This window comes from Plutella xylostella, chromosome 22, assembly GCF_932276165.1.
Source record: "Plutella xylostella chromosome 22, ilPluXylo3.1, whole genome shotgun sequence".
In the NCBI taxonomy this organism is placed as follows: Eukaryota; Metazoa; Arthropoda; class Insecta; order Lepidoptera; family Plutellidae; genus Plutella; species Plutella xylostella.
The window spans coordinates 4,980,689-4,995,062 of record NC_064002.1 but is presented as its reverse complement, the minus strand read 5'-3'; the positions used below and the strand labels follow the sequence as shown (position 1 = coordinate 4,995,062).

Here is a 14,374-nt window from a genome sequence, read left to right as displayed (position 1 = left end):
AGTCAGGGCCACTAACCAATACGCCATTAGACCGTCAAATTACCCAGTCGTTGATTTCTTTAGCGGACTCGACGTTTTTGGTGAAGTCGAGGTTCTTGGCTTCGGAGCCGAAGACATCCCTGGACGCGGCGGCGAAGTCGTCGGCCAGCTCGGCCGTCAGCGGCAGGTAGATGCGGCTGGCTTGTTTGAGCGTCACCCCCTTGATGTCCCGCAGTTTAGCGTTCACGAGCGGAAATACGCTTTTGATCTGTAAATGTGGTGGAGATTCTTAGTTTAAGTGTGTAGTGTAACTTGGGTTGAAGTTTTTATTTTACATTAATAAATTGTAGAGGTGTAGAGGTGGCGTTATTGATAATGAAAACGTAAAATATTGTTTAAATTTACTGTAATTATATAAATATAGGGCATTAACACAGACAAAATATAAGTAGGTACATCAAGAATATATTTTTTGATACATCTATCAAAGTAAACAATGCAATCGTCTCAAAAACTGGAATTAAAACCAAGAATTTTAATAAAACATATTGACGAATTGTAATTCCGTTCCGCATGCAAGGTGTTGATTCATCTGTCTACAACGCCATCATTCTCGTTGCATTCCCATGTAATACCTACACTATATCATGTAGGTTGATCTAGACTACTTAATTTGTTACTTTTAAGGGTCGACAATAGGCAATCGAGGATTGGCAATCATAGAATTATGTAGTAAATGATGCTCTACAGCCTTGAAAAAAATCACACAGGTAGCCGAAGAGTCTAGCTAGGTGCTGAATCATTCGAATTTAAGTAAATGCTTATGGATAACTGTAAATTAATTACGAAAAACCAGTAAATCACACTCCCGTATTGTAACAACTGTGTCGTAATTATCAAGAATTTTCATATGATTCTTATCAAATTATAAAGATAAATGCTTGGACTAGGCGCTAAATACCTTGTTTTTTAATAAACACACACCTATTTTGTGTAAATTAATCCCAAACTTGAGCAATTTTTTTCCCTCAAATCTTCATACAAATATCTATGGCGGCTTTCTGTGTTATAAAATCATAAACACAAGCGACGTTTGACTCAGTCGGCCGGTGGCCTCCAAAGAAGGGTCACGTCGGTTTAGGCGGCACTGACAGCTCGCGATCTAATTGTGTACAGACACAAAATCACTGCACATTGGTTGTCATTGCACTTTTTCAACTTTTATGACACCAACATAATTTGATTTGAAATTGAGGAAGCATAATTCTTATACTATATTCAATAAATTAAATGATAATGTTTTTTATTAGTTAAGTCCATGGTACTTCTTGATTAAATTATAATTATTAATGCCTAACTAAAACTAACTAATATAAAATTAAAATTAAACCAAAAAGAAGATGCTGGCCAGATCGCTGCCACTGTCGGGTAGGGTACCCAAGACACTGGCCGCGTTACCCCGCTATATAGCGATGCTTAGCCTTTGTGATAGGTAAGTGCCAGCCCTAGGGTCCCTTGAGACTTCTATTAGTCTGCTGCTGATGTCTTTAAAAAGCTGACGTGCCTCCGGTCCCCACGGCCCTGGGATGAGGAGCAGGAATATAGTGAATGGATCTAAGTGATGACAATACGTAGGAAGATTAGGTTAGGATTCAAAAACACAGTCTCATGGTGCTGGTTGAGGCATGGTCTCGTGAGGATCTGATGAGGGCAGTAACACGGAGGTGACTGAATTTTATTTCAAAGATTTAATAGCTAAAAGCATCGAGTTTGGGCGCGGTGGTAGCTCAGTCGGGTAAGCGCCCGCTTCTCACGCAAGAGATGCGGGTTCGAATCACGGCGCTGACATGTACCAATGAGTTCTTTTAACTTAAGTACAATGTATACCATCGCTCTAACGGTGAAGGAAAGCATCGTGAGGAAACCTGCATATCTAGATTTAGCACATCTAGATATGTGAACCCACCAACCCGCAGTGGACCAGCGTGGTGGGAAATGGTTCAAGCTTAGGAAGGCAGTTTAGATCTTGGGGATATGCACAAAGGTTCCACTCGAGAGAGCCAGGTGCAGGTACTTACACCCCCACAGAGAATAGAATAGAATCGAGTTTGGGCTATTAAGTATGTTTTTCAAAGAGAGAGAGAAATATATTTTAGGTTTCCTCTGGATTAGTTAGGTTTACTGGGTTTACTAAATTCATTCGTAACGTAAAATTGTCAATGACGGAATTTCTTCTATAGACAGTAGCCACTAATAAAAACAACGATATATGGCGTGATTTGCAAAAGTACCTATCTAGTCAACCTGCCACGGGGTGACTTTGGTGGGTAACTCAGAATAATCCTACTAATTATATGTTATTGCATCAATAATAAAAAATTCAAGAAAATATTCAAAGTTTCCATCCTCGCTTTTCACGCACACAAATCACAAACTCATGCCTTGTTCTAGGAGCAGGGTCTACCCTGGTGCATTTCCATGACCACTTTTCATTAGCGTCCCACCGGTTTCGATGCTCAGCGGAATAGCACCATTAACCATTATTATTCTGAGATATCATCACTTCTTATTCTGAGTTACCCAACATAAAATCACGCCATCTATTGAAATCATTTTTTAAATTAGGATTTGTCTATGGTGTGGTCCCCAAATTTAAGGGTAAAGCCAAATAATTATATTTTAACCTTTTTTTATACCTATAATATTAAAAGACCTATTCAACGATACCCTACCTACACCATCAAAATAACCGGAAAAAATATCAGCCCCAATTTACTTGTATGGGAGAGGGAGTACCCCATTTTTTTTTGGGTACTCCTCATACTCGTATCTATGCGAAATATCAGCTTGATATCTTTACCCGTTTCTGAGAAAAAGGGCAGTGACAGACAGTCAGTCAGACAGACGGACAACAAAGAGATCTTATAACGGTTGCTTTTTTCCTTTTGAGGTACGAAACTCTAAAAATATGAAAAAATATTATTCTGCCACCAAAAAATATACTTACAAACATACATACATACAACAATCAAAAAACATTACTCTCCTCCTTCGGCAGTCGGGTTAAAACAAGTGAGACTGATTCTGAACTTTTGTTCTACGAGTTTTAAAAATTAACCAAAAAAACCTTTATCATAGAAACTTTGTTGACACGTGACTTTTTACCATGGAAAACGAATTTTTTTTTTCGCGTTTTTGCAAAACTCGTAGAACTAAAGTTGTTCAGAATGACCCCTTGAGTCATCCCCTTTCGGCTTAGTATACCCTTAGTATAACTTATTATCTACACTTTAATACCTGTAGTTACCTTTCTACAAGTAAATACCACATTTGTTTAGAAATCTAATCGGGTTCCGACCCCTATTAATTTCTACTCTTTCCTGGTGCTTACCAGTGTAAGTAAGAATTATACTTACTTACCCTAAAATCACCCAAAATGTACTTGAACATAATTGTCAATAAAGTTGGCGAGTAAAAGTTTATCGACCCACTGTGCAAACTTACATGTGTGCGTGTCACTGCGTGTGCTGTGTGAAGAGCATTGAAAACCCAAAATTGGCGCGGCACGTCACCCTGTACGGGGCCTTAAGGATAACTCATGTTTATGTTGGTATAGGTTAGGTATTGGAATCTGAGACGAATGAGCTATTGTTTGCATATGACGGCCTCCCATCCAATTCATAAAACTTTCATACCTATTTGTTTAATAATACGCATAGCAGTATCGTCGGAGGCAACAGGAAAATAACAATCAAATCAAATAAATTTACCTACTCGTGCACTTTAATCACAACACGATAATTCAATCATCATAAAATTCATAAAGATTAAAATATACCTACATACACTTACCTAGTTAGAAACAAAGATTTTTTCTATAAAAGTACTTGTAGTCTAAACCTACTCGTGCATTTCATCACAACACGATAATTCAATCATCATAAAATTCATAAAGAATAAAATATACCTACCTACATAATACACTTACCAAGTTAGAAACATAGATTTTTTCTATAAAAGTACTAGTAGTCTAAACCTTAAACCTATTACATATTGCTACACTCGCCTTCTCGAAGGTACACACAAAATTCCTTCGCCTAATTGAAGTCAATTCCCACCCATTACAGAGTCACGGCTAATAACTGAATATAGACCATCTTCCATCGTCTAAGCCTATCGCAATATCAATCACTTTTTCAGCATCACCAAAGGTTAACCGGTAGAGAATGCAACTAGCATTATGTTCGCTTTTTTACCAATTTACTTTGTCAATTTATGAATTAATTAACTTGGTACTCACGGCTTCGTCACTGGGCAAGCCCAGGGTCTTGAGGAGCAGGTCATGAGTCTCCCCCGAGGAGGCCAGGCTGAGCTGCGCCACCGGAGTCAGCACCGAGAAGGCTGACAGGACCACGTTCTTGCCGTTCTGCTGCTTCAGAACCTCCTGTTGATTGAAATAAATTAGCATTAGAGCTTATACATACCTACGAACAAGATGTTGTGACACATGTCATACAAAAACAATGCAAAAAACTGTTTGCATTTTGCGACAGGAACCGTTTTAACCGAACTGATTCAAAATAAAAGCTGAGTGGTAGAATTGGGGTTTTATTTGTCGAGTCGTTTCTTTTGCACTGACTCCATTTATCTATATAGTTCGTATTAAAATGTCGTTGCATAGAGCATCTTTTCCGATTAGGGGCCGTCCATTAATCACGTGAGGCTCAAAGGGGGGGGGGAGGGGGTACTGAAAACCTCACGAAACATCACGAGGGGGGAGGGGGGGTTCTCGTTAGACATCACGTGTATTAATTTTTTGTCAAAAATTAGGTATTTCTGAACCGATATTTTGGACGACGCAAAAATTTCAACAATTTGTAGTATGACCTATATTTTTTCTAGTCAAAAATTGCCTTTACATAGACTTTCAATAAAATACACGTGATCCAGAGGGGGGGAGGGAGGGTTGGTCCCAAACCTCACCAAATATCACCAGGGGGGAGGGGGGGTCAAAAAATGTGAAAAACGACCTCACGTGATTAATGGACGGCCCCTTATCCTGTTGAAATATCTATCAGTAAATATATGCCTTGAATTTTAAATTAAATCTCTTTCGTCAGATGCAGATAGCGAGTAGCGCGCTTGCAAGTCACCTCTGATTACCCATTCGGGGATTACAGTAGTGAGGATGAGGATGTATGTATGTACAGTAAGGGGCAGATAAACCTGACACCCCTCAGAAGCATTGTTACTATGAGAGGGGGGTCAGGTTTCTCTGCACTTGACCGTACCTACTTATTTAGATATTATCATTATACCAACGTTCTGTATTGAGAAGCAGCTGCTACTCGTATTTATACATTGATTGATGAAGATCTGACCTGCTAGCTACTTCTGTATTTACCTAAAGTTTAGCGTTCAGAATGTTGAATGTCGAAAATAAATTAAGGTAAAAGCATTAAATAGCAAGGCCATGGGAAATGTGCTGATCATTTATCAAACCAATTATACTTAATTTATTTTAGCTTTGACATTGAAAGCAACATACATTTTGTAGCATGAATAGTCGGTATTGTTTGGCAAAACACAATAAAAAATATTGATTTAATAATTCTACTGCATGGCCTTATCTTCATTGTTAGGACCGCGACGAATCACCTAGGTGGGTGGCATAATGTTTGCAATTCAGGATCATTATGTTTTTGGCAAAATCATATTACCTGGCATTATGTAGACAATGGCCATGAAAGAAAATGCATTTTCTTTCAGTAATCATGAACCTAGTTAAATTTCTCAGTATTGTATATTTTCGCATGCTGTTCCTTAATTATTATTTTCACACAACATAATATAGCGATTACTTTAGTAGGTACCTAACGAAGAAGGGGTTCTTGTAATGTTTCATGTAAAACCCGAAGACAACTATACAGAAGTATCTATCACCGCAACGGCCGGGTATTGAAGTCGGGACTTCAACGCCGCATCGGATACTAATCAGTCATTGTAATGAAACACAGCCTTTTAAATTAAGAGTACTAAAGGTATTTTAAAGTACTTACCGAGAACATATTGGCCGTGAATAGATCGTTTCCATTGTTGAGCTGCTGCTTGAAGTCCTCGATCTCGTCCGCCATTGTTGCCACGACCACAGACAGTACTGGAATGAAACAAATGAACGAATATTATCACCTAGACTCACCAATGCTTATCTCCTATCTACCCACTGTGTGGATTAGTCACCGATAAGTGTACGCCGCGTATATAATGGATAGTGAGGTGCACAAACAAACTCAATTTATGTGATTATACCTAAATATTGTGATAAAATAAATGAAAATATGTTGTTTGTGTTACCTCTCAGCTATAAGTCACACGAATTTTATGGAACTAGAAATGTAGCATTGTTTATTTTGGGTAGGTATGTGGCTCCTTTGAGCGATTACTCATTGCTGTACAGAAAAAAATACTTGGTCTGTGTTATAGCAGCAATTCATGATCAAATGTTTACCCGCATCTAATAATAACTAGCACTCGTCGTAATACTCACGTTTAGCTATTACAAATTCCCGCGATGCTGTACACAGTGTTCTTCGTAATAGGTTTTGGAAAATACTGAACATAAAATGGCTCAGGGATTCCCGGTTGGTGGGCATTACGTCACCGCCGGCGGTTTGACCTTGTGGGAACAATTCACGCCAGCCATGCTGAAGTTCTACAATGGTTCTATAGAACGATTATGTTTTTTATCGAATACAAAACAATATTGTCAGAATGTTATCATTCATGGTGTTATCAATTCGATTGGTCAACCTTTGAAACTTGTACTTAACGACTTATATCGGGAAACAATAGTTAGTTTCGATCGACCGATAGTTTTGTGATAAGACTCCTTGCAGTCCTACTCCTTGCAGTTTGACAATCGTGACTGGATTTTGATTTACATCTTAAACATTTTTCTTTTCTTCATATGGTATGGAACCATGATGATACCTAATTCGTTTTGCACAATACATAAAAACATGGTAGTTAAATTACATTATGTATTTTAATAAGTACATAATACAAATTCAACAAGGTGGTGGGCAGTATTTTCTTATCATCCGTAGATAAGAGCAGCTTTCAAATTAATACACTGATACACTGAAATGTATACAGTGATGGTAGGTACTATGGATCTGCTTCGTGTCAACCTACGAATGTTTCAACTTTCAGCAGCGGGATCTGTATGGTACGGTCATTAAATCGCAGTGGATATCTTCATAGAAGTTTACTCGCTTGTGGCTCGTGGTGGAGTGGTGGATTGGAGTTGCGTACTTTCTTTTGCGCGCTACCGTGTCGACGGAAACAAACATTGAATGACCTGCATTGACCAAAACTATGATAACATTGAGTATGGTTTTACGTGAGATCGCCACAATAGCCAGTTTTCAATATTCACCCGAGATAAACGTCATTACGGCGATATGTCGGCATTGGAGATGATCTTCGATTCAGGCCCTGTAGCACAGGGTGCTATTAAGACGTGATAAGAGTTCTCCGTCGCGCTCGCTCTTGAGGCTGCACGATGTGAGTGAGCGCGATGCAAAACTCTTGTCACGTATTAAATACGCCCTTTACTAGCCCTTCAGGACTAGATACCCAGGAGCTGCTCTAGATAATCTCTGAGTAAGGGCACAGAAAAATAACTAGAACCAAGGGCTCCTATAGGCTAGTAACATTATGCGGCTACAAGTGGGTCACTCTCGCTTTCGAAGATACACTATCTCTGAGTGCTATGGGCTTTATATCCCAGAATGTCCACGGAAATCCCATTTGTGTTAAATAAACTGGAACAGTATTTTATTCCGAATTGGTGTGTACTATAATTATTATATTTGTCTTTAATAGTGCAAAATAAAGAGTATTCTATTCTATATTATTTAAAATTTAACAGTAAATCATCAACATCATGTTTTGATTATCCTCCTTTTTAGATAAAAAAAACTTTAATCTGACGTTTTTGTATTATCGTTGTGCGTTTAGTGACAGGGTCAAATGTCAACATAAAACTATATTGACGGTTATTTTGAGAAAACTGGTTATTTTGGTCAAATCTCCTTGAGTTGACGTGTTATTTCCTTATTTAGGTACTTTCCTTACCATTACTCAGAAGAAGCCTAGGTATTTTCAGTATCCTGTTGGAGATTTCATCTCAATCATCGCATACACCATAGAAGTAAATAAACTAACGTTAAGTAAATAAAATTAGCTTCCTACTTACCACCTGATATCGCGCACTTGATTAAAAAACCCACAGATAACCGGCCTACCTGATTGTTTCAAAATGGAAACATTTTGTTTTTATTTCGCATCGTCTCCGCTATGTCACTTTGCCACAAGTAAACGGAACACAAACTCACCACATATTAAGAGCTTCATCCTTGCGCGTAGCTGGAGTCGCACTAACCAGTTTTTGTATAAAGCTATGCTGTTAAATAACCATTGTTGTCTGAGCTATTAAGCGGCAAGATAAGAATGTCCAACTGATTTCGTATTCCAATCAATATAAACCTTATTCAACTGTGATATGAAGCAATTAAAGGTCACGTGTTTTGTTTATGGTCGTTTTTGTGGTCCAGTGTTTTTATTAGGGTTCATGTGCCAAGTTTAACATATTCTTGATTTGACAGCATATCATTGTGTCATCTTTCTCGTTTGCGTTTAGAATTTAATTAGAATAGAATAGAATATACCTTTATTGGTAACCGACATAATAGACCAGACAAAAAATTACTTATCTCTGGCGGCCTTATCTCTGAGAGCAATCTCTTGCAGGCAACCGTTAGTTGCAGAAATGTAAATAAAGTAGAGAGCGGTGTACCTACTATCATCATCATCATCGCCATCCATCACGTTCCACTGCAGGGGCACGGGTCTCCTTCCAATGAAGGCCACCACGCTGGCCTAGTGCGGGTTGGCGCCCAGGCGATTTTTTATATCTTACAGTACAGCAGTAATTTATTACAGTCTCGCAGCCGTAGCTCTTCATTCGGAATGTAAGGAAGGATCCATATAAATTTCGCACTCGTCTTACATTATACCTACTAATGGTATTGATTGGCAGCTATGACTAAAAAGTTTTATGTTATCGCTGTAAAATGCGCCTTAGCATTTTTTTCCTAATGAACTGGTAAAACCCCTTTATAGTTTATACATAATAAGTATGATTAATCATAATTAGTCGAAGTCGTTTAATAAATATTTAGAAATTTAAGCATCCAAGAAATCTTTACTATAATATTATGTTTGTGTTTAGTTGAATATCGTCATGAAGTTCTGGGTTCTGGATTTTTCAAACAATTTATCGGTCATCCTTTTCCTTTTGCCGAAAAGATTCGGGATATGGAAAAAATCGTGTGAAAAATCAAACCTGTGAAATTGATTTTTCAGTTGCGTACGTATGGTGAAGCGCTGTTTTAATAATTTAGTTTAGATGTGATGTGGCTTCATGTTTAAGTAAATGAAAGAATACATTAAGTATTAAGTAAATTTATCTATTTTATTTATCCAGCTAGCAAAATACAATGCGCCAAATTCGTTTGGAATAGTTACTGGTTACCTATACTCATTACCAATAAGTTAGAAACTCGGTGGAAAAGGTATTTGCATGATTAAAGTTACATTTGTTGCAGCACAGCCAAGTATCTGAAATTATAATAATCATTGAATTATCTTGTATTTTTGTACTTTCACAACAAAATATAACATAGTACAGTCAGTTTAATATGTAGATACACTTTCGTACTTTGTTAAACTTACAAACTACCTATTAACTAATTAAAACATTGACGTTTTGTTAAAGGTACTTTAACAAGGTACAATTATGATGCTGTCGTCGGTGTTCCTATTTTCAAAACCTTTTTACTAAATATTTTATTATGTAACGTAGGTTGCTTTCTGCAATCCTTCCCCTGTCTATGCTTGATACCGTATTGTCCACTGCAGTACATGGTGTTTCTGAAGCACCACAACACTAATTCATCGGCTCCTACCTTGATCAGAAGACTCAAGTTGACATCAAACGATCCGCCTACAGCAATACGCACGTTTTGTCGATTGATTTTGCTGCTGAATAAACGAACCTGAAAATAGTGGACGGATGAGGAACTTCAGGAGGAGGTAAGAGTGATAATAATATGATAGTCCTCACAATAGTCCTGTTTGGTTCATTCAAAGTGGGCTGATGAAATGAAGATGACATTTGTTTAGTTAGTTAGTTGATAGGTAGTTGTTTATATGCTTATCTATAAGAAAACTATGCCAATCAACTTTATTTGGGCGTTTATTTATAAAGAGCCTCGACCTCGAGGTGCCAATATTATAATTTGTAATCTATGTAAGTACTAATGTTAATCTTGGTTGTAGGTATACACCTATCAGTACCATTCATGCTAATAAATGAGCGTGGTAATGTTGCCAGCGTCATGGGAACTTTTGGGTCGGGTCCGTCCTGGGGCGGGCTATTTGTATAATATTTAATTATGCTTATAAATACATATAACTGATACATACTTACACTATTCCGAAGATTTTCTGATCTAAATGTGTCCATCATTTCAGCATTATGTCGACGGCGGAACTGAAACTTCAATAGCTTGGATTAACTTTCATTTTAGTTTATTTTGTTCCCTCTTATTTTTTTTCATAAGAATCTCAATCATTGTTGTAAATTGAGACTTACTTACTTCATTTTCAACATCAAAAGAAACAAGCGCTAGAGTGACAATTCCGAAATATAAGAAAATTATGTTTGTAGCCATTTCTGCTAAAGTCATTTTGGTTTCAGAATCATTAACTATATGGCCTACAATCCTGAACATGGTGAAGAATAATCTGACCAACCCAGTAAAAAAACAACACAACAAAACGGCTCCGTAGTTCCTATTATTAACATTTTGTACATGGGCCCATATTTGATCATAGTATTGATCGTACAAATTGAACATGTCCAAGCGAACATCACCACTCACCACCATAGAGACGTGTTTAAATTCTTCATAAAAAACATTTTGATTTTCGATGCTTTGAAATAGCTCGTTAACACAGCCAAAGTTTTTAGCTATTCTGGATAAAGTCAGGACACTCTTCGTGATGACAACATGACATACAAAGTCCGGATAGTTGTGCACAAAACTACTAACACTTCCGGAAGAATACACAATATACACACTATCAATTAACCAATAAACTGTGGTTAATTGACAAAAAAATAAATATTTCAAAGCAACAGCATTCTTGCTATGAATGCCCAGATGTTTCGATAGTGTTTCCACGCTATTTTCTAACATAATGTATTTTTCACGATTTTTCCAGAAAAATATCGGTATAAAAGTGGTGGATGAAAATTTTGCCATAAATTTGATAGACGTGAAAACAATTTTGATGCCGTCTCTGACATCGTAATCATTAATTAACATGACGAAAGAGTAGTACCCACACAACATCACCATAGTCAAGTTGTAGCATGAAATATACACATAAAATGAATACTTGAGAATTCTAAATTTGCTATCAATTATAGCGTATCCTGTTAAAATAAATATAGTTTCATACATTTGTATCATAATACATTCGACACTTTTTAAAAGTTTATCGCAGTTAGTTGTTTCTAATAAATTATATGAATGTTTGTTTAATTTAAAATTCATATTTTTGATTTAGGAAATGTTTTATTTTTTCCGTAGGCGTAATATTCTAATGATCATAAATGTAACAATGGTCGTGGTATTAACTAAAAAAAATAACACTTAGCTGATTTTACACCACCACTATCTGAATAGAAATAAAAATACAATGGGAAAGTACTCTGTTATTTATGTAATTCTTTACAAAATATATTACCGTCCATAATAATCCTAGCTATTATCAATAAAAGCGTATTAAATTGGTTAAGGGCAAATTTCCCAACAGTTATGTAGAATAAAGTTAACCTCGATCGGTTAACGTTGGCCGGACCGGCGCAGTTAAGAAATGCCCTTAACTTTTTACCAACCGACAACCATGTATATTGTTATCATTTCTAAGGCTATGACAAACACTTACAGGTCGACTGGACACATATTATTATCCGTCAGGTATGAAACCTCACAATCCAGAGGATCGCCTTGTCGATGGGTGTTTGGTCAGTCATCTCCCAAAGCCTTACAATGTCTCACTGTCACTCTTGATGGCTCGTTGACCCAAAGTGGATCTTGGCCTCCGCTACCAAAAGACGCCACTTATTCAGTTCCTGCCAGTCGTCCGCAGGCGCTCGCGCAGATCCTTCTCCACCTCACGTGTAATGTGAGTAAAACATTGACAGAAAAACTATCGCCAGTGTGAAGCCTATATTTTAAATTGATGCTCAGGTACGTCATAATGAAAATATTACACCACCCGCCTCCATCAAACTACCATTGAAAGAAGTTTAAGTTAGAAATTTTACACGACAATTTAAATCTCTGCAACACCTAGGGAAAATTGTGTCATGCAAATTCAAGATTTATGATGAAGCCATTTCATTTTATGGCCCGTAATTGACATCGATAACATCTATAGTCACAAAAATGGCCTCCAGGGACTTGAAGTTAAATAATATTTCACGCGAACGTAAGTGGTTGCCTGTAATTTTATAAAAAAAACATAGAGCTTGGTTAAAGCGAACGTGGCTTTAATTATTTAGGACACGATTTTAAGTTTTAACGACCTATAATTCGAGAATGGGGTGAAATGGTTCGAAATTAACTTTATAAGGTTTCGTGAATGCAAGCTGAATTTATTAAAATAGAGTTGAATGATTGATATTTTTGATCTGTTTATGTTTATACTGAAAAATGTATCTCTGACTTAAATATGTTTCTCGGTCCCTTGCAGTCATGGGTAGAATATCTACTTATAATTTTATTAAAAGTCATAGTCTTTGAATAAGCAAGCACTTAAATATTCCTGTGTTAATAGAGGTGTCAGCTTAGTATGGGTGGTACCTCCCTACTTGTAAAACTTCATATGAATTGGACCAGTCTATAAAAAGTCCTGTGAAAGAGCAACAAAATTCATCCGTCCATGCTAGTTTACAAACTTTCAGTTTGGTAGTAAGTATTAAGATATGTAAGAATAACTAGGTTTATTTATTTTAAATTTGAAAGAAATCTTAATTGATTATTAATATACTTAATGATTGGCCATTATGTTTTATTTTTATACAATGCGGTATGGATCCCTTAAATTGTTATAATTTAATTAAACAATGTTGATTTGCAGATGAAGAAAAGTTCTTAAACGACAAAGTATGTCTCAACTAAGAGGTTTAAACAAGTTTAATCTTCAGTGAGACAAACCTTTGTCACAGGCAAATTGTATAATTTCATTACTAACTCAAAACTTGAACCGTCTAAAACCTAATTCAAAAGTTAAAATTTTATTAGCTTGGTAGCAGTCCGTTAAGATTTAATTAAAACTGAATTATAAATTAATTATGCCCCTGACTTATGTGAATCTGCAGCTTTTATGGAATTAATCTAACTATTAGCTGTGGAACTGTAAGATAGGTCAAAGCAAATATACCTATACCAGCCAAAGTGTCCACAGAGCATCTCTATTAACAATTAACACTATAGTCTGTGTGCTCAGGAGCATTAGCACTAATCTTCGCACATATTTGCTATCAACATTTGCCCAACGCCTGTCTGTATCCGTTAATCATAAGTTCTCAAACTTGCTCAATATAAAGTTGCTTTACAAGCAGGCGGCTATTAATGTTGAAGTGCTCTTAGCCTAACAACTTGTTACCTGACGATCATAAATATATTAGCACGTTGCCGTTGAGTTGACAACCTTTCATAAGGTCGCTTCTACATTATGAATTGATAAAGTACTTATACTTACTGAATTTAGATTTTAAATGGTTTCTTTTTGGTAGTCTTAGACGAAAATTTAAATGTAAAAAACCGCTGCGACTTGGATAAAAAACTACTAACTTTGAATTTCAGTTTTTAGCTGCTACATGATGTGTAAAACATTTTCTTGCACTTCCTGTGTGTTGACTGGTAGAAAATGCTTATGGCAGTCCATCCTTTGTAGGTATCTTATATTGATTTGTATTTATGTTTATAATTTTCCATTTATTTAGGTAATAATAACATTGGAACATTATCATCATATATTATAAGCATAGAAGTTTTTTTTTATATCATTCCTTATTACCAATATTGTTTTTCGTATATTTATGCTGGGCAGAATATCAGTGACATGGCACTTGCCTTAGTAAACTTACCTACTGGCAGTATTCCTTAATACCTACCCTTAGAATATTAGAAGAACGAGGACTCATAATTTTTGTAATATAATATAGTATATGAGTTTTTATTATAGGTAACCC

General features: G+C 36.4%; 2 protein-coding genes across 3 annotated transcripts in view; both read right to left on the bottom strand.

Moving 5' to 3' along the window:
* The window catches only part of LOC105395080 (antichymotrypsin-2-like), a gene marked incomplete at its 3' end in the record, with an annotated part of 28,706 nt that extends 20,300 nt beyond the window's left edge, over positions 1-8,406 (bottom strand). Inside the window, 4 exon segments of the mRNA NM_001305514.1 lie at positions 44-247; positions 4,280-4,423; positions 6,039-6,136; positions 8,379-8,406. Coding sequence (NP_001292443.1) covers positions 44-247; positions 4,280-4,423; positions 6,039-6,136; positions 8,379-8,397 — 465 coding nt within the window. The 5' untranslated portion in view covers positions 8,398-8,406.
* Positions 8,407-8,662: 256 nt separating this feature from the next.
* Positions 8,663-13,928, bottom strand: LOC125490347. 2 transcript variants are annotated; one of them, XM_048629322.1, is made up of 4 exons: positions 10,989-13,928; positions 10,535-10,603; positions 10,011-10,100; positions 8,663-9,663 (listed from the first exon to the last, which is right to left on the bottom strand). In XM_048629322.1, the coding sequence occupies exons 1-4, from the start codon at positions 11,664-11,666 to the stop codon at positions 9,598-9,600; spliced, it is 903 nt and encodes a 300-aa protein (XP_048485279.1). In that variant the 5' UTR covers positions 11,667-13,928; the 3' UTR covers positions 8,663-9,597. The 2 variants fall into 2 exon arrangements, 1 of the variants encoding a protein (XP_048485279.1); XR_007267619.1 differs by having other exon boundaries at positions 8,663-10,100; positions 10,535-13,928.
* Positions 13,929-14,374: the final 446 nt, after the last annotated feature.